Below are 18,743 nucleotides of genomic sequence, written 5' to 3' on the forward strand. Positions count from 1 at the left end.
ACATCTTATCCCAGGGGAGGAGCGGTGAGTCAGTAGCAGTGTCAACAGAGACCGAGAAGCTCAGAAGTGACTTGCTTTCATCGGATTTTTAAAACATGTTATTTAAAGTATGTTTCAATAAGGTAATATAGTGTCCAAGTTTCTCTATTTTACCACCCAAATCCTGTAAGAATAGATTAACAGCAGCAGCATAACTTCTTAAATTGTGGTTTGGCAACCTAGAGTATTTCTTCTTGAGGATCTGCACATAAACTGGGATAAAGGAGCTCCTTCAGAGCCAGAATGGTGTAACTCTAGCATAGGTTAGTTTTAAAAACACTAACCTTTATTTTAGATTTATTGGTATACTTATCCTTTAGTTAGCTCCAGAGCATTTTAAACTTTCAGACAGATTTTTTTAAATGTTGCTTCTAGATAGCATTTTTTTAATTAATACTTTTCAAAAATGCACTATACAGTAATCCTCAACAGTAATCCTGGCATCAGTTTTCCTTCTACTTTGTCTCACTATTCCCACAAAAGTAAAAAAATCCAACTAAGAAAATCCCAGTATTCACTACTTCTTAGTTCTCAAAAGGAGGTATTTATGGCTCTAGGAGAAATCAAGGTGTGACGAAATAAGCAACTTTTGGTCTTAAATTTATCTTGGAAGTTTTGGAGCCTCAAGAAAAAGAGAAGCTGGCACAAAATCAGGCTGTTAAACCAAGTCAATGTCATATTTAATGAGTGTTGGGAAGAGAGCATTTGGATGGGTGTATGCACTCATGTATGTACATGAAACCAGCAACAGGGTATAAAGCAAATTCTTAACCCAAGGTCAGAATTTTTTATTAAGCACATTTCCATTAGTTGAACAAACAACCTTATAAATCCTTATGTCAAACCATATAATGTGAAGACTCTTCATGGAGAGATTTTTTTCGCCCCTTAGGATATCTTTTTCCCCCCAAAAAAACTTCACATTAATTTTCCTCGTATAGTTGCATCACACCATGATTCTCCATATTCTTTAATATATACAGCATTCAAAATTTAAACTTTTGCCATTTTTACTCAAATATTTCAATTACTCATGTGTAAACTTCAAATTATTTCACCTTAATAAAGTTTATTAAAAATATATATATATATATACTCTCCAATTCAGAATAATATGATAGAGCCTCCCATAGTGTAACAAAATCTTTATATAAAATATTAATTCAGTCTCCTTTTAACAAGTCTAATGAATGGAAATATTTATTCTATATAAATTTTATATATTTTTCATTTTTTAATCTTACTTAAAAAAAAAAAAAAAAAAAAAGAAAGAGCTGTGTCCCCAAACCAGAACATACCTGCAAGGGAAATGGCATGCATATCTAGTTTTAGCACAGACAGCATGAAAGAGTGCAGCCGGAATAATGTAATAACAAGATTCAGTTTCAATACATCAGTAGCCAAAGGCCACTCTTCAATTTCCACAATAGTATCTATAATTGGGGATCTAACTCTTTAAACACCCTACACTGACCCCAGAAGGAATCAATGAAAAATGTCTACTTCCTTCATAGAAATATTAGATGATGTATTTCAATATCACACCAAACTCTGTGTATGTGTATGTATATAAAGAAAGACTGATAAAAGACTACATAATTTTTTTTAACTTGATTCTTACTGATGTACACTGTAGCAGTATAAAACATACACTTTTCTGGGATAATGAGAAATAAAGCAGGAATAGTCCTGCATAAACTGTAACTTTAACAGCATTTAAAAAAATAAAAATCAAGTTAAGTGCCTTTGAGGCAACTTCTTCCCAGTCACCAGTTTTCTTAACCCAATACTGAAATATTGCCATACACAGTTGTGTGTTTAAGGGATCACATTTAAATATTTAAAATATATCTACAGTATGTCCTAGTTTTCGTTGTATTTGAGATAATTTTTGAATCTTGAGTGTGAAAATGTAAAAATAGTCACAAATATCTTTATCAGAAATAAAAACATACCTAGGGTAGCCAGGAAATTAAAAGAAAACATTTCATAGTCACACACTAATACTGAGGTCTGTAAAAAAGGTTGGATGAATAATAGATATACATAAAAGATATATTAGTTCCAATACTATCCATTACTGTTTCTATCACCAATACTTAAAAAAAAAAATTCTCTTATACAATCAAAATAGGCTGACATTGTTAACTATTATGTGTAAAAATAGTGCACTATTTTTCTTCTGCAAAGCAAATTTGCATCCTAAGAGCTGGTAAACACTTGTTCTGTTTTTTTTTTTTTAATACAGAAAAGGGTGGAGATTTTGAAAAAAATTAAATTAAGGCATTCAAAATGGGTAAAGTTGCCTATTATGAAGCATTAGGAAACTGATATAATTAACTTCAAACTTCTTGTTACAGTAATTGCTTAAACATGAACATGCAGCTTCCATCAGGTACACACAAATGAGTGATATAAACTCCAACATTATGGCTTTATACAAATGCATAGTTGCAACTGCAGTTAAGTAATGATATCTGATTAATGTTTATAAAAAAATAAAGTGGGAAGTTAAAAAAACCCTCTTGCAGTATTACAGTACTATATAGATGTATGTGTGTGTGTGTGTGTGTGCGCACGCACATGTGTATATATACATCTACACACACACACATACACAGTATAATGGTCACTTCTTAAAGATGCAGTCTATATCACTGTAGTGGAATCCATTCCCAGATTCTTCTGGCAAATGTGCTGGTGAAATCTCTCTGCTGAAGCTGAAAAGATGATTTCTTTAACTCTTCTCAGTCCTTTTATGCAATGTAGTGTGAGTGATGCTGAGAGAGCTTTATGGAATAAGTTTGGAAGAGTTGCACATGATACTCTTACTCTATTAACCAATCACTGTTGGTTCAACTTGTTGCTCCAAAGGAGCCCAGAAAAATCTATCCAACATTTAGAATTTATATTGCAGGAATAAAGGGAACATATATGTGTGTGTCGGTCTCTCAGGAAAATATAGCTTTTTAATAAATTTTGGGCCATCATATTTCAGTCTTGTTTCAACTGTAAGAATATGATCACCTTGAATAATGACTGCATTCATAGAAGGCAGTTAGCTGGAAAGAAAAGGAAAATAAAGTTAGTTGATACAGTGAAATAATTTAAGAGATTGTTATCAGTTCTTTGAAAAGGCATTCCATTTACATCAAACAATATAGTCTTCCAACTACTATACTTTTAACACCTGAATCATGCATAAAACATATTTACTGTATTACTTTTCTTATTTTTAGGTACATGCAATTATATTCTTCCTCATATTTTCTCACACTGGCCACAAACATGACACACAAGTTTTAATATGGTTAACTGAATATTAGGGTGAGACAATATGTCACTGAATAATTCAAGTGAATGTCAAGTTTGACTTGGGGTTTAACTGTTAGCTGCCTCATGTAGCTGAAAGAAGAGTGCACTTATGGACCAGGTTCTACTTGACTGTTTGACCCTATGCCACATTTTTTAAATCTATGAAATGGGAACAAACACGTTGTAGTAAATATATGTAAAAAATACTCTGTAAATCCTGGTTATAAACAGATCCCAATAATGTGTGATTTAAGTATGTATTTTGCAACATGTTGCTTAGGTTAAGATAGACATTACTTCTTTTAAATTCATTCCATATAAAAGGTTTAACTCACGAGTTTCAATTTTCATTCAAATCTCTGTTAGCCACTATTAACCAAACCACATTTTCTAAAAGCACAAGAGCTTTTACAGCATATACCATTAGCATTCCTCAGCAAGAGTAACATTAAATTTTCAAAAAGTAAACATTTCACATCACAAAAAAAGCCAGATCAGAAACAGCTAGTTCACAGCATTTATTAGACTTACAAAGTTTTTATGGTTTTAATTCTTGCAAGTTAGAAAGAAGGAAAGAGGAGGGAAGGAGAGAGGGGTGGAAGGAGAAAGGAATCCCATGCTATGTTCACAAACTAATACAGCTGTAGGAACTTGAAAACACTGTAAATTTTACTTCTCTGCATATGGCTTCTTTGGAATGAACAGAAAGTACCAGAATTAGCTCCATGTGTTATTTCTACATGTTTCATTCCTAAGATAAAAAATTACAATTCCAACTGCATTGAAAATATATAGCCAATAAAGAATCTGAACATAGCATTTCACTTTTATACTTAACATGGAAATTTCAGTTAGAAACTTGTCTGAAAACTACTTTTCAAATAAGTACTATCAAAAACAACTTAATAAAATTTCAAACTGGTCAAAAATAATGAAAACCCAAAGTGCAAACCACATGCACTACTTGGAAATACTAGAACAACTCATCTCTCATGTTTCGATTTACCCCATTTACTTCTTCAGAAATCAAAAACATCGTCATCATCACCACCATCAACGTCATCAAATGACCAATCCCAGTCTTTAAATGCCAAATCAAGCAATCTGCAACAGGAGGTTTGCAAATTTATACTCTAACACTCTTTAGAAACGACAGTTTAATATGCTATGATCAAAAAATCACACTTTGTGCTGTAAGCATTTTAACTTTCCCTTCACTGATAACATGTTTAAAATTAAGATGGAAGCACACAGGGAAATCTTCTTTCTCTTTACATGCAAATGCATATAATCATGTTGACCAGGTATGCTTTCCAAACTACCAGAGAACTGAGGACAGAGATAATGTTTCGGGGTAAGACACAATCTTCTTTCCACTGGGCCCACATGAAGACGTAACCACCCTGATGCCCAGTTTGATTTAAGAACTGAAAGCTCAGTATGTGTCAATGTTCCCTTCACAAAAGTGCCCAGTTAGCTCACATTTTCACAGAATTGTACCATAGGCCTTAGTATGAAAGGTGAGTAATATTAAGAATGTAGCTTTCTCAATTCCAGCAGGACCCTACTTTTTCAACAGGTCACCAAAAGTTAAGCCTTCCATAAAAAAAACTACAGATAAAGGGAAAAACACAGGTAGATAAGCAGCATTAGCAACTTATCTTGGCCAAATAAACTGGACTTAGAACAGGGGTATATGTGGTATTTTCTTTCCAACCCAACCCAACCATCTAATAGTGCAATCATTTTTATTTTTAAAAATAGGAGTAACTTTCTCATTGCTTATAACTGTGACGTTCATGAATACATTTGTGCCAAGGACCCATCTATGGTCACTATGTCAGTGGTTCTTAAACTTTAGTGTGTATGATTCACCCAGTGCTATGTATAATGCATATTCCCAGGCTTCATCTCAAGAGATCCTGATATAGTTAAACCGGGGGTGGGGGGGTGGGGGAAGTATTTGCATTTTAAGATGAATTCTGAGATGAATTCTGATGCAGCTGGTTGACTTTGAGAATCATTGACAGAGTAGGTTGATGGATGATTTCCCGACTCAAATTACTCCAATATGTGCTAAACGCAGAATATTTGATTAATAAGCACACAAACTTAGATATAGTTATTTATTCACTTAAAATATATCACAGCCTAGTATATACTCATACTCATTTTTTTAGGCTTACATGTAAAGTAACTTATAGCTATGGTTTCAACTCTACTACTTGGGAGACTGAGATCAGTAAGCCTTCCTGGGTATCCAAGCCCCCGTTTTAGCATACTTCATGAAAAATCTGCATTTCATATCCTTCCGAAACCTTTGAAGAACGTGTGGAGTGTGTGCCCATGTCGCAATCTTCAAATTTTAAAAGTCTCATCACTAGGCTATCAGTGTAATGCACGACAAGACTTCCCTTAAAACCTCTCCCTCCTCCCCTCCCACTCAGTCATCTAATTCTTGTCATTTCAGTTTAAGAATCTTTCTTTAGAGTACTGCGGCAGCGGCTCGGGGGCCGGGGCCTTTTGTTTGGGGCGGCGGGGGGAGGCCTGCGGCTTCCCCTGCGGCTTCCCCTGCTCGCTCGGTCCCGGCCGCCCCTCGCGGGGGTGGGGGGCCGACCCCTGGGCCGGGGCCTCGTCTCAGGCGCCCCCGCCCCGCCCGGCCCGAGGGGAGGAAGTGGCCCTGCCACCGCCGGAGTCGCCGCCGCCACAGCCCTCTGCGCTCGGGACCGAGGCCGCCTCTCGCCCCTCGGGCCGACACCATGAAGATCAAGGATGCCAAGAAACCCTCTTTCCCATGGTTTGTCATGGACATCGGGGGAACTCTGGTAAAGCGCTCATATTTTGAACCTATCGATATCACAGCAGAGGAAGAAGAGGTTGAGAGCTTAAAAAGTATCCGGAAATACGTGACTCCTAACGTAGCCTATGGATCCACTGGTATTCGGGATGTACACCTTGAACTGAAAGATTTAACACTTTTTGGCTGGAGAGGGAACTTGCACTTTATCAGATTTCCAACCCAGGACCTGCCTACTTTTATCCAAAGGGGAAGAGAGGAAAACTTCTCAACATTACACACGGTGCTATGTGCTACAGGAGGTGGTGCTGACAAGTCTGAAAACGATTTTCACACAGTTGGAAACCTCCACCTGCACAAACTGGATGAAGCTGACTGCCTTGTAAAGGGCTTGCTGTATATAGATTCTGTCAGTTTCAATGGACAAGCAGAGTGCTATTATTTTGCTAATGCCTCAGAACCTGAGAGATGCCAAAAGATGCCTTTCAACCTGGATGATCCCTATCCACTGCTGGTAGTAAACACTGGTTCTGGAGTCAGTATTTTAGCAGTCCATTCCAAAGACAACTATGAACGAGTAACTGGGACAAGCCTTGGAGGGGGTACCTTTCTGGGTTTATGTAGTTTATTGACTGGCTGTGAAAGTTTTGAAGAGGCTCTTGAAATGGCATCCAAAGGTGACAGCACAAAGCTGACAAGCTGGTCCATGATATTTACAGAAGAGATTATGAAAGATTTGGTCTGCCTGGTTGGGCTGTAGCATCTAGTTTTGGGAATATGATTTATAAGGAGAAGCGAGAATATGTTAGTAAACAACATCTAGCAAGAGCTACATTAGTTACTATCACCAATAACATTGGTTCTGTGGCACGAATGTGGGCTGTTAATGAGAAAATAAACAGAGTTGTCTTTGTTGGAAACTTTACGTGTCAATACTCTCTCGATGAAACTTTTGGCATATGCACTGGATTACTGTCAAAAGGTCAACTGAAAGCACTGTTTCTAGAGCATGAGGGGTATTCTGGAGCAGTTGGTACACTTCTTGGGCTGCCAAATTTCAGCTAAGCGTCGGGTTTCTCTCTGTTAATAAATGTCATTCGAGAGGAAATGAAGACCAGAGGTGTTATTACTGCATTATGTGTCACTGGGAACCAAAGGATAAAAGAGTAGCACTATTCCTGTTGATTTTTAAGTGTCAGAATGGTTAGCTGCTCTATGTTGCCATATTAAAAAGAGAGCTTCAGTAATGTGAAGTATTTCTAAGTGAAATGCTTTCCCTTCTGTATATAGCCAGTGTTAAATCCTTAAATGCAATACAGCCTCTGATGACTGAGCCTCCTCTGAAAAAGATCTTCTGTTTATTTTATGTAGCCAACATTGGAGTACTGTATGTTCAAACATGAATCTTTAAGTCTCAGAAATGTTTAGCGCATGAAAAGAACTGATTCTGAGTATTTGTTACAAGTCTGTTCTATGTGTGCTTTGGTTACTAGTAAGTGGACAGTAACACACCCTGCATCGAAACTTACTGAAATGGCAATCAGAGATGATCATCTTTATGTGATTTTAGAAATGTTAAAGCAATATTAATTATCCATTACTGTTGTTTTCCAAACATATCTTCTCCCAAAAAGCATGTTTATGTGATCTTTCCCCAGAAGTATAACCTTTTTCAAATGTCATAATTTAATTGAAATACTATTGTTAAACATTAGTCTGAATTTTAAAAATGAATCCTAGAAAATGCACATAATTGGTGATACTGCATTTTTTGTACTTTAAGTTTATCAGATAGTACATTTTAAAATGTTTTTTAATTGGAGGCTTAATTACTTATTTGAAAGTCCGTTCAGTGAGGTCCCAGGACTATTTGAATGGAGTATGGTTTATGTGTAGGGTTATTGGTAGGGTTCTGTGCTCTTCTCTCTATACCACATTTATCTTAGGCCCAAAGTTAGCCATTTCTGTTTAATTAGGTCTGAACCATCAAAGCTAAAGACTGTCTTCTACTGTGAACAGCAACAAAATCATTTATTCTAAACGGATGTTATGGAAATTTAAAAGACGAGTTGTTTTGAAACTATGGGAATCTGAGGCTGTATTGCAGAATTATAAAAGGATCAATGTTTCATACATTCTGGTAATAAAAGCATTAATAGTTCCCCCCCCCCCCAAAAAAGAATCTTTCTTTAACTTGGTTTCTTCTCTCCATTTTCACTGTCAATACTTTAGTTCAGGATCTCATTAAGTCAAAACATACTAATCTCTTGTTGAAAGCCTTCTATCAGAACAAAATCAAAACTCCTATAGCATAGTGAACATGGTCCTTTTCAATCTGGCTCAGAGCTTTCTCTCCAGTGTCATCTTCTACCACTTCCTGTTATTACCCTCTCCCCACCCTAACCCAATACAACATTACAAACACATAGGTAATTCTGACAACTAGTGCCTCTACACATAACATTTTGCCTAAAGCTGTCTTTTACCTTATTTCTTTGCCTGGGAAGTTACTTATCCGCCATTTTTTTGAGACCGTTCTTGATGTTTTAATGGCAGAATTCTCTATGCTTTCCTTTGTTCTCCCATAACACTTGTTCATGCCTCCATAATAAACAACATGTTAAACAGTATTGTAATTATCTGTTTGATTGTCTGTGCTCATCCATTAATTGATCAATGGGTATACACTTCAGGCCTGTAAAACTTATTGCCAAAGACTGCTTCAGAAGGGTTTTAGTTTTGAGTTCTACTAGCATTTAGTTTTGAGTTCTACTTAGCAGCACATGACTGGGCTTGTTTCTTTACATCTCACCAATACTAAGTTTCTTAATCCTTACTACTTTGGCAGGTGAGAATAGTTTTACAATATAGTTTTAATTTTAATTTCTTTGCTTAGTAATCAGGTTGATCACTTTTTCATATTCATGGTAATGCCTATATGTTCCTCACTAATTTTTATATTGGGAAGAGTCAATTCCCTTTTTCTAAATGACTTATATAAGAACTCCATGCACAAAGATACTAACCCATCTTTCGCAGATGTATTGTAAAATATGTGGTGTTTTTAAATCTACAAGGCTTTAATTTTTGGTTAGTCAATCTTTTTATTTTCTTTCTTTGCTTTTATTATTAGGAAGTTCTTCTCTAATCCAAGACCAGATACATATTCCCCTATTTCCTTCTACTTCATTTATGGATTTATTTTTGACACCAAGTTGTATATAACTTTATTATTTTTTTTCCCAATTAGTCTATTAATGTGCTAATATTTAGAACTGGAAAAAATAAAGATGAGATAATGATAAAATAATAGCTCCCCCCACCCTTAAGTTTTAACTGTATTGGCAATGCTTAATTTCTTAAAACTGAATAAACTAGTATTGGTTGCATTTTTGCTTTATACTTTTCTATGTGGCTTAAATAATTTTAAAAAATCTTTAAAGAAAAAGATAATTAAAGAGAAATGCCCTCAGCAGGGACCAGTATTTTGTGTCTTGCACTGGAACAAATTAAGATCTCTCCGAACTGTCTTCATCAAAAGTAGGCATTTTATTCACAAATTTCTTACTTTTCCAGCATAGTATTTTAACTCAAAATTACCGAGGAAACATTCTTCTAGAATAGCATTGCTATACGTTGCTTTATAAACTGTCAATTAATTCAAGTCTACTTGAATCACTGTGAGGCAGTGAAGTATTACAGTTGAGAATGCAGGATCTGGAACTAGACTATCTGGATCTAAACTCATGGCTCTGCTACTTATTAGCTGTGTGACCTTGGGCACACAATGTTTCTGTGCCTTAGTTTCCTCATCTGTAAAATATAGACATAAATAGCTAAATCACAGGGTGGTTATGAGAATGAATGAGTTAGTACAGTTAAAGCTCTCAGAAGAGTGCCTAGCATATTATAATATGCCCTCAAAAATTATTTTATATAATAAAATTGTTATTTTATATAATAATAGTAGCTAACATTTATTACTTTAAAGCACTTCACTACAGAAAAAGGGAAGTGCTGCAAAGAGAGGTAAAAGGAGAATCAGAACAAAGAACGTCACAGAAGCCAAAGGAAAAAAATATAATGATGCAGTTGTTAACAAAGGAATAAAAAAAAAAAAAAAGATCAGATGAATATTTATGGGTACTATGTTTTAGTGTGTATAGAAATATATATATTTGATGATGTCTAATGAAGCCAAACATTTGTTTTAAGAAAGACAGCATGTGAGTTATTAGTTCAACTAAAGCTAGACTGACTAGTGCTAAGACTAATATTAAATAAACACAAATGAAGAGCTAGATATTAAATTACTGGTGATACACACCAGAAATTCTGTTCCTAGGTTTTCTTGGATAATCGTTTAAAGCTCTACCCGTTCGTCCACAGGAGTAAGTTATAAATTAGTAGGGTACTGCAGACCATCCAGTCCAATGCTTAACTCCCCGAGAGCCATGCTATGCGACATCAGACTGCATACACAGGACGGATCAAGGAGCGCTGCTCCCTCACAGTTCTGCCAAGCAGTCATCTAAATCAGGTGCACACCTGTGGCGACAGGGCACTCACTATTCTAGAGCAAGCCAATTCTTTCAATTTTGCAAATCTGACTGCTTGATAGTTCTTCCCAGCTGACTGAAAAATATGCCCCTCTGCTTGGTTCTTCCAAGGAAAAATCCTTTAACTCTTTATTGTTATTTATGATCTCCCATCCTTTCAAAACACTTCCTCAGAAGACTAAAATATCCTTAGTTCCTTCACTTGCTACGTGTGTATGTAACACCTTCAAATGACCCACTACTCCCTCAGTAATTCTCTTCTGTATACCTTCCAATTTGTGTATGCTACTCATAAAATGTGACACCCAAAATGGAATGCAAAATGTAGGGTTATTCACCTAAGGGTAGACACAGATACAATTTTATGAGTTAATGAAGCAATGGAGGCACGGATGTTAAAAGCAATGGAAATAATGTTGCAGAGGCATAATAAAATGCAAAACTGTATTTTAAATTTGCCCATCTTTATATTTAAAATTTTAAAGAGCGTATTAGATTTTAAAATTCCAAAAAAAAACCCTGTACATTTTACAGTTTTGGTATTAGTTTTATCTACATGCATAGTTGTGAGAGAAAGAAATCCCTATTACTTACTGTTGCTATGTAAAATGTATTAAAAAAAATCAGTGAAGAATGATTCGAAGGGCAGGGCCAGAACTAAAAAAAAAGTAACAAAAATCAAAAGTAAATGTGCTTTCAAATAAATCATAATGCTGAACTGGGGGGCAAGAAAATTATAAGTCAGCGAACATGAAAACTTACATAATTGAAAACATGCCTCACTTGGTCTGAAAACTGCTTCGTAAACTTATGTCTTAACACATGTAGTGAAATCATTAACTTGTCAAATAGCACAAAAGAATAAAATATACTAAAAAAACTATAGCTCTTATAGTCTTGAATCTAACAAATTATCTTCCTTTCTAGAGTCTCAAAAAGAAAAAGAGTAATACCTATTCTACTCCATGAGTATTTTAAAGATCAAATGAAAGAATATATAGAAAGTTAAGAGAATATATTGGGTTGGCCAAAAAGTTCGTTCGAGTTTTTCCATAACATCTTACGGAAAAACCCAAACGAACTTTTTGGCCAACCCAACATACGGAAGCACATTGAAAGCTATAAAGCACTATATATTGTCAGGTATTAAAATAGCTTGGCATTTATGCATTAATGGTTCTACAATATTAATAACAGAAATTTAATTTTTAGATGTTTTGCACAGGGTACATGGAATGACCTTCAGTGTCTCTGAATTCTTTGAGTTTCTTCAGGTCAATTACTATCATATAATCGCTAATTCTACAATATTTAGTTTTATCATATCTCACACAAAAATTCAACATTTTCACTGCTGAAACACCAATTCTACCTTTGCCATTCTAAATTATTTCCTTGAGATATTAGTTTCAAGAACAGTTTCATACATGATGTTGTGGCTAGAATGAAAATATTTCTGATAATACAGCCAATGCACATCATTATTCATATACTGAAGGTCCTGTGTTAGGGAACAAAAAGGACACTTGAAATCAGATACATGATCTAAGTATATACTTTATCCTTTAGCTAAACAAATCTTCATGTTCATTTCAATGAATAGCAGTATTTATTTATAAATACTGTATTAGCTAGTAAGTCAAGAAATGGTTATTCTGAATCAAAAATTACTATAATGCAGCTATATGAAAATGGCTCCATCAAAATGTTTTCGTGCAATAATAATCTCTATCATTACTCCATATTCCCAACTCCACCTCAATTATAAAAAATGCCCACTATATTCATTAGTTAATCTTTGCATTTTTAAAGCTGATCTGTATTACTCTTTAAATCTGAGGCAAGTTATTATTTTAAACTTATAGATCTGAATTAAGATTTCAGTCCTGCCCCCACAAGTCTCTAACATAAAAGAGGTTTAAGAGGTTTGCAATAATAAAAACAATGTGTGTACCTGACACTTAAAGGTCTGTGTGTGCATCCTGTCTACTAAATCAATAAGTTAAGTCAATGTGCTTATAAAATACTAAAATATTATGATTATGTATTGGGTTAGCCAAAAAGTTCATTCTTATGGGAAAACCCGAATGAACTTTTTGGCCAACCCAATACATGTACATGACAAAAATGAGCCCTTCATATATTTTTGGTTGAATTTAATATATGTGTGTGATTTAGTAAGTAAATTTATTACATCCAGCTGAATAAATGAATGAGACATGCACAATGAAATAGTTTCAAACATTTGGTATTCCAGAGATCATGAAAATACCAAAGAAAAATTGCAATTAGGAAAGTCTGTAATTTGAGTATAAATAGCAAAATATTTTTTTAAACACTTTAAGTTTTACCACACTTTAATTTATTACCTTGGTTTGTTTGGGGCAAGCTGTCGACTTGGCCGCCTAATAGACTGGTTTTGTTGTATTTTCATTGAAGTTCTAGGAGATGACCGTGCAAAAGGGTCTGGAGCTGGAGGCTTTTTAGGTATCTTTTTCACTAACCGACTAACCCACTTCTGCTGCTCTTCTGTAGAATTTGCTAATAACAATAGATTCTTTGCCGATGAAATATCATAATACACTATAAAGAAATATTTGAAAAAGATTAATATGTTTAAAATGATCTGAACATAAATAATATTGATGGAGCAAGTAATTCACTATTTACCTTTGCAAGGTGCTATAATTTCCTCCTTTTTATCCATGTGATCTTTATGACATTTAATGTGACAGCGACGGCACTCTAAAGCAGGAGGAGGTTTAAACATATGCCACAATGGCTTCATACATGCCTCACAATTGGTTGGGAAGTGATACAGAGTAGGAATAAATTCATGTCCCTTGTGGCAAATATAATTTGATTTTTCTCCCACCGGCTCCACTGGAAATTCTTGTTCCTTCTTACTTTCCCCTTCATTGGCATACAGAATCTATAAACACCAAAAAGAACAATGAATGATCTTCAAACATAGGTTATTTTTTATGTAATAATGATTCTTATAGTGTAAATAAAATTAGCCTAAACTATTCAATGAGAAGAAAATGCATTTGATGTTCTAATGCTAGCAGGTTCAAATCAAGAGCTCAGATGAGAAAAGTCATTAGCCAGTCACTTTGGTTCACATTTCAAAAGAATCAATCCTGTTCAAATGATGCCTCCTTATTTTCTCCATGTTATCTTCCTATGTTTCAGCAATTTTATCAGAATAGGCTAGCAAAAGGTAAATCTGCACTTGATTAGTGTTAGAAAGTTTTCCTGGGAGGGAATGTTCAAAACACCTGAAGAGATGTGGCAATTGTATGAATTGAGGCTCTGTGATTCTCAAAAATAGACAACTTGGTGATAACTGCAAATATAGCTTTAATTGAAAAGATTTGTATTTGGAGAGTTGAGGAAGAAAGGAAAAGAGGAAAGGATGTATAATATACTCCAAATAAACATTCTAAGCATTCAGAAAGTAAGCAGCCAACTTTCCCACAGTACACCAAGCACAATGGCTTTTACACAGAAGGAACTCAGTTAATTGTTGGTTTGACTAATTTTAAAATGGAAGTAATAAAGGGGAGAATTTGTCTTCACCTTAAATTGGAAGTAAAAGGGCTCCTGGGGGCAAAATTTAACTTCACAAGCAATTTTTTTAACTTTCTAGAGAGCTGAGCATAAAACTAAAAACAGGAGAACATTCATGCTCAAAAAATATCATAACCAACCTTGAACAAAAGGATACACAGCAAAGGCTAGAAACATGATATAAACACACTACAGAGTTTAACAAGCAAAATGGAGAGAAGAATTAAGATGTATCTAAATAGCATAAGCATGAAAGTCACAAAGGAACAAACCACCTTTAAATGGGACTAAAATTGAAAGATAATCTGAAAAAGCCCCAAGAATAAAGAAATTTGTTATGTCATGTCATGCTGAGAATGTATAAAGGTGAAAAAACAAAACAAACAAACCACAAAATAAAACGGTTTACCTGGAATATCCTTGGAATTTCTTTAGCATCTGCTCTATATACATCTGTCTGTGTAACTGGTCGGACATGAAATAACTTGCTATAAAAGATTTTTAATAAAGGAGTAAAGTATTACCAACGGATCAAATTATATTAGTTATCCTATACTTATGTCAGAAATTACAACTGACTACTTTGACCCTTATTAGAAGGTCAGAGAATATCCTGCTCTATAAATTCAATCACTCCTTGCTTTTTGAGAAATTTCCAGTAAGTCAGAAATTTTCTAATTAGTTTCAGAAAACAACATATTAAAGACCCATGAAATAAAGACGTTTTAGCCAACTCTATATCCCAGACTTTCATCTGTATGAAGCAAAATAAGAAAACGTAACAACAGTATGCTAGCAGCTATACTATAGGAGTATATACATTGTACCATATGACTAATAAATTACACTAACTTGACGAAAAGGTCACGTTACTCTTAAACTTTAAAAGATAAAGTTCCTAAATATTCTAATAAAAATACTTACTCTATATCTAAAACCATGTAAGGATTAGATTGTTCTTTATCCTGTTCACTGTCATAGAAAAGGATCTTCTTACTGCTTACAATCACATACTGTTAAAAAGAAAGAGGAAAGGAATTAATGATTGAAGTCAATATATATCTTATTCATTTTTCTTTGAAAATAAATTCTATATTAGCAATAAAAATCATAGAAAATATAAATTAAATACCTAAAAAGTTATCTTAATGTATCCTTAAAAAAGTCTTCCTCAAAATAACAATAAATGTACATACTTTAAACAAGCAAATTGGGGGGGCGGGGGGGAATAAATTCAAATATTTTTTGGACTGATTTCACTTCAAGATCCAATAGCATAAGTAACCTTATTGCTATGGTTTGAATGTTTGTATTCCCCCAAATTCATATGTTAAATCCTAACACCTAATGGGATGGTATTAGGAAGAGGGGTCTTTGGAAGTTGATTAGGTCATGACACCAGAGCCCTCATGAATGGGATTAGTGCCGTTATAAAAGGGGTTCCAGAGAAATTCCTACACCTTCCACCATGAGGACAGAGCAAGAAGTCTGCAGCCTGGAAGAGGACCTTCACCAGAACCCAGCCATGCTGGCTGGCACCTTGATCTTGAACTTCCAGCCTTCAGAACCATGAGAAATTAATTTCTGTTGTTGACAAGCTACTCAGTCTGTGGCATTTTGTTATAACAGCCTAAGGCTAATAAGACACTTATCAAAAATGAACATAATATCGATAATCATAGTACCAGAGGAAAAGAAACAAATGGGACTTTCTGTCATATCCAGAGTTGTTTTCCCACTGAAACAACAAAAGCACCAAGGTCAACAGGCTTCTATTTTCCTAACACCAAAAACTATTTTATTATTAACAACATGGTAGTGATGAAAACGTTTTTTTTTTCCACAAAGATACATAAAGTTATATTATTCCAAATCAGAAAGTGCAAACAAGTTTTATGTGTCTAAAAGTTCTAGTTATATATATCTTAACAACCACAAAAGTGAAATGGCTGTAGCTAAACCAAAAGCAAAACAAAAGAACCATTTTCAAATACCTTTTTAACCCAACCAAATTTCTTAGTGTTGTTTCGCACAGGCAATGAAAGCCATCCTTCTAGTCTTGATTCTATAAATAAGCACAAGATATGAGAATAAATATAACAAGTCTCTTAAGAAAATGAGGAATTTAATAAACTTTTAATATGAAAGTCACAAATCAAATATGCCGTTCAGAATTTACCATTATACATCATCTAAAATATAATAATAATGCAGGATCAGTATAAGCAAGTTATACAATGCAAAACAAAATCCAGGTTATATCACACTGGAAATACATATCCTGTAGTTTATAACGTCAAATGCCCTGTTAATTGAATTCATGCATTTGCAAAGTTCCACAGAAAAGTTGCAAAAAAGAAAAGCAGCTCTCTATTCTCACCAGTACACCTGAATTAGAATCCTCTATTTCTCCTTTGGAAGAAGGCCTAATTACAGGTATAGTGCACATCTTCTTTGAAGAGAAAACATTTTAAGTGAGTAATTACGTGTTCAGAGAAAATGGACTTTTAGAATGGCTATAATATAATGAAATAAAACTGTGTAAATTACAGATCAAATATGGCTAATAAGCAGCAATAAACCAAAAGATTCCTAAATTCCAAAATATTAAAATCAATAAAGTTCTAGTTCAACCAAGGAAACTCTCTGAACCCTTAGAATTTGTTCTAATGGTATTTGATCAGTTTATTTTAGTGAAATAATTAAGTGAAATAAGCATTTTTGGAGGTTATGCTAATAATAAAAGTGCCTATCACTTAACATCTACTATGTGTCTGAACTGTGCTAGACACTTTACGTAAATCTTCGTTAACCCTCACAACAACCCCACAGAAGGTCACACGGGGACACGTCTCTGACTCCAAGGCTTATACTCTCTCTCTCACATCAATAACCTTCCAGACTCCATGAACAGAAATGCTGTCATTAAAAACAGCCATATTCTCAACTGTCTGGACATGGTCCTATGCCAATTCAAGGGACTAATCAGATGACCTCTAACAATATGGGTAAGACTGAAATAATTTTATTGCTAAGATCTGAAACAACTTCAGTATAATCACCTATGATTTATACTGATATATACCTAGGAAATGTGACAACAATGTAAATAAATATAGCTAGTTTACTTTGAATTCAACTAATAGATTAAATTTTACTTTACGTTCAACTGCTTATACACTACTTTCCTGTGGCATTTACTTTAAACGTTTTTTGTACTCACACTAACTGTGTTAAACATAACAGTTTAAGGGTTTTCCATCTGGTTTCTTCACTTAAACTATAAATCTTTTCAGCACAAGGATCAGGTCAAATTGTCTTATGCTTTTCTTAAGGCCTAGCACAATGTTGACGCAAGGAAAACCTAAACACATCCTCTAAAACAGTCTACACGTGCTTTTTCTGTACTGTCATTCTTGATATGAAACTTCAGAAAGAATTTCTTCTTGGTTAAATATGGAAGAAACAGACAGTGAAACCGTATGTTCTTAAATGATATAAAGTACCGCTCTATTTCTTGTAAGCTGAAAAAATAAATCTATCAATTGTAATAGCAATGCCATGTGAAAATACTTTAAAAAACAAATTCTTTGTTCATGCAGCAGTTTCTTTTTACCTGAGACTTGTTAACTGAGCAACTTGTTAGAGTTAGTGAATATTAGTTAATGTTACAACAATTTTTCAAAGGGACTAAAATTATGGGTAGTGGAAAAAAAACCCAGAGGCGAAAGACTTTCAGGATATCACCTGTACCATTAGGTTCCGATGAAATAGGTAAGTAAGGCACAGATTCTTCTTCTGAGTCAGAATCAGAGTCAAGAAGCATATGAGAACTGGAAGGCTTAGTGGCAATATTGAGAGAAGTAGAGGAACGTTGGTAGGTGAATGACATGGATTCCATAGTGTGTGACTGAGTGATATGAACTGAACACCCAACATAAAAGGAAGTAAGAATGCAGAAAGAAGTTAAGAAAAAATAAAATGAAAGCCTTAAAAGAGAGCTATGTACAATATATAAAGAGTTAATTTAAATAACTAAATATGTGAAATTTACATTTGTATTTTTAAATAAAAAATTTTGTGAAAAATAAATAAATAAAATAGTTTAAATTGTCATTGGAACCTCCACTCTAAGGAGTAGGTTTTCCGTTAAAGAACTGACAAATATTTTTCCTCAAGAGCAGTCAGTCAATGTCTTAAAACAATCAACTGATTTAACTTAAGACAAAAGTAAACATAAGGGCTGGAAACAAATCTGTACCTGGAAACCCATCATCTGCTTCAGCATCCCCTGGTCCGCTGCCTATACTGGAACTATCCAGACCAATATGCAAGGCCTGGAGCTGGGACCGCAACTGCTCAATGTCACTGTCTTTACTGTCCAGTGTCATCTGTAGTTCAATTCGAATCTGACTCTCTTCAGCTATTTGCTACAAGAAATCAAATTACGTTAAATTAAC

At 34.5% G+C, this 18,743-nt stretch overlaps 1 protein-coding gene and 1 pseudogene across 3 annotated transcripts in view; one reads left to right on the forward strand and one right to left on the reverse strand.

The window, feature by feature from the left end:
* Positions 1-803: 803 nt before the first annotated feature.
* ROCK2 (Rho associated coiled-coil containing protein kinase 2) overlaps positions 804-18,743 on the reverse strand; it is a 139,924-nt gene continuing 121,984 nt past the window's right edge. Inside the window, exons 26-32 of one of the 3 annotated variants that reach the window (XM_068563870.1) lie at positions 18,545-18,713; positions 16,278-16,348; positions 15,208-15,296; positions 14,693-14,771; positions 13,381-13,642; positions 13,080-13,293; positions 804-3,101 (exon numbers count right to left, since the gene is read on the reverse strand). In XM_068563870.1, coding sequence (XP_068419971.1) covers positions 3,098-3,101; positions 13,080-13,293; positions 13,381-13,642; positions 14,693-14,771; positions 15,208-15,296; positions 16,278-16,348; positions 18,545-18,713 — 888 coding nt within the window. In that variant the 3' untranslated portion in view covers positions 804-3,097. Of the gene's footprint in view, positions 3,102-11,305; positions 11,368-13,079; positions 13,294-13,380; positions 13,643-14,692; positions 14,772-15,207; positions 15,297-15,968; positions 16,022-16,277; positions 16,349-18,544; positions 18,714-18,743 lie in introns of those variants that run through there. The other 2 variants (XM_068563869.1, XM_068563871.1) reach the window with 2 other exon arrangements.
* Positions 6,114-7,216, forward strand: LOC137777517 (pantothenate kinase 3 pseudogene; annotated as a pseudogene).

The sequence above is a fragment of the Eschrichtius robustus genome, chromosome 15 (assembly GCF_028021215.1).
Source record: "Eschrichtius robustus isolate mEscRob2 chromosome 15, mEscRob2.pri, whole genome shotgun sequence".
In the NCBI taxonomy this organism is placed as follows: domain Eukaryota; kingdom Metazoa; phylum Chordata; class Mammalia; order Artiodactyla; family Eschrichtiidae; genus Eschrichtius; species Eschrichtius robustus.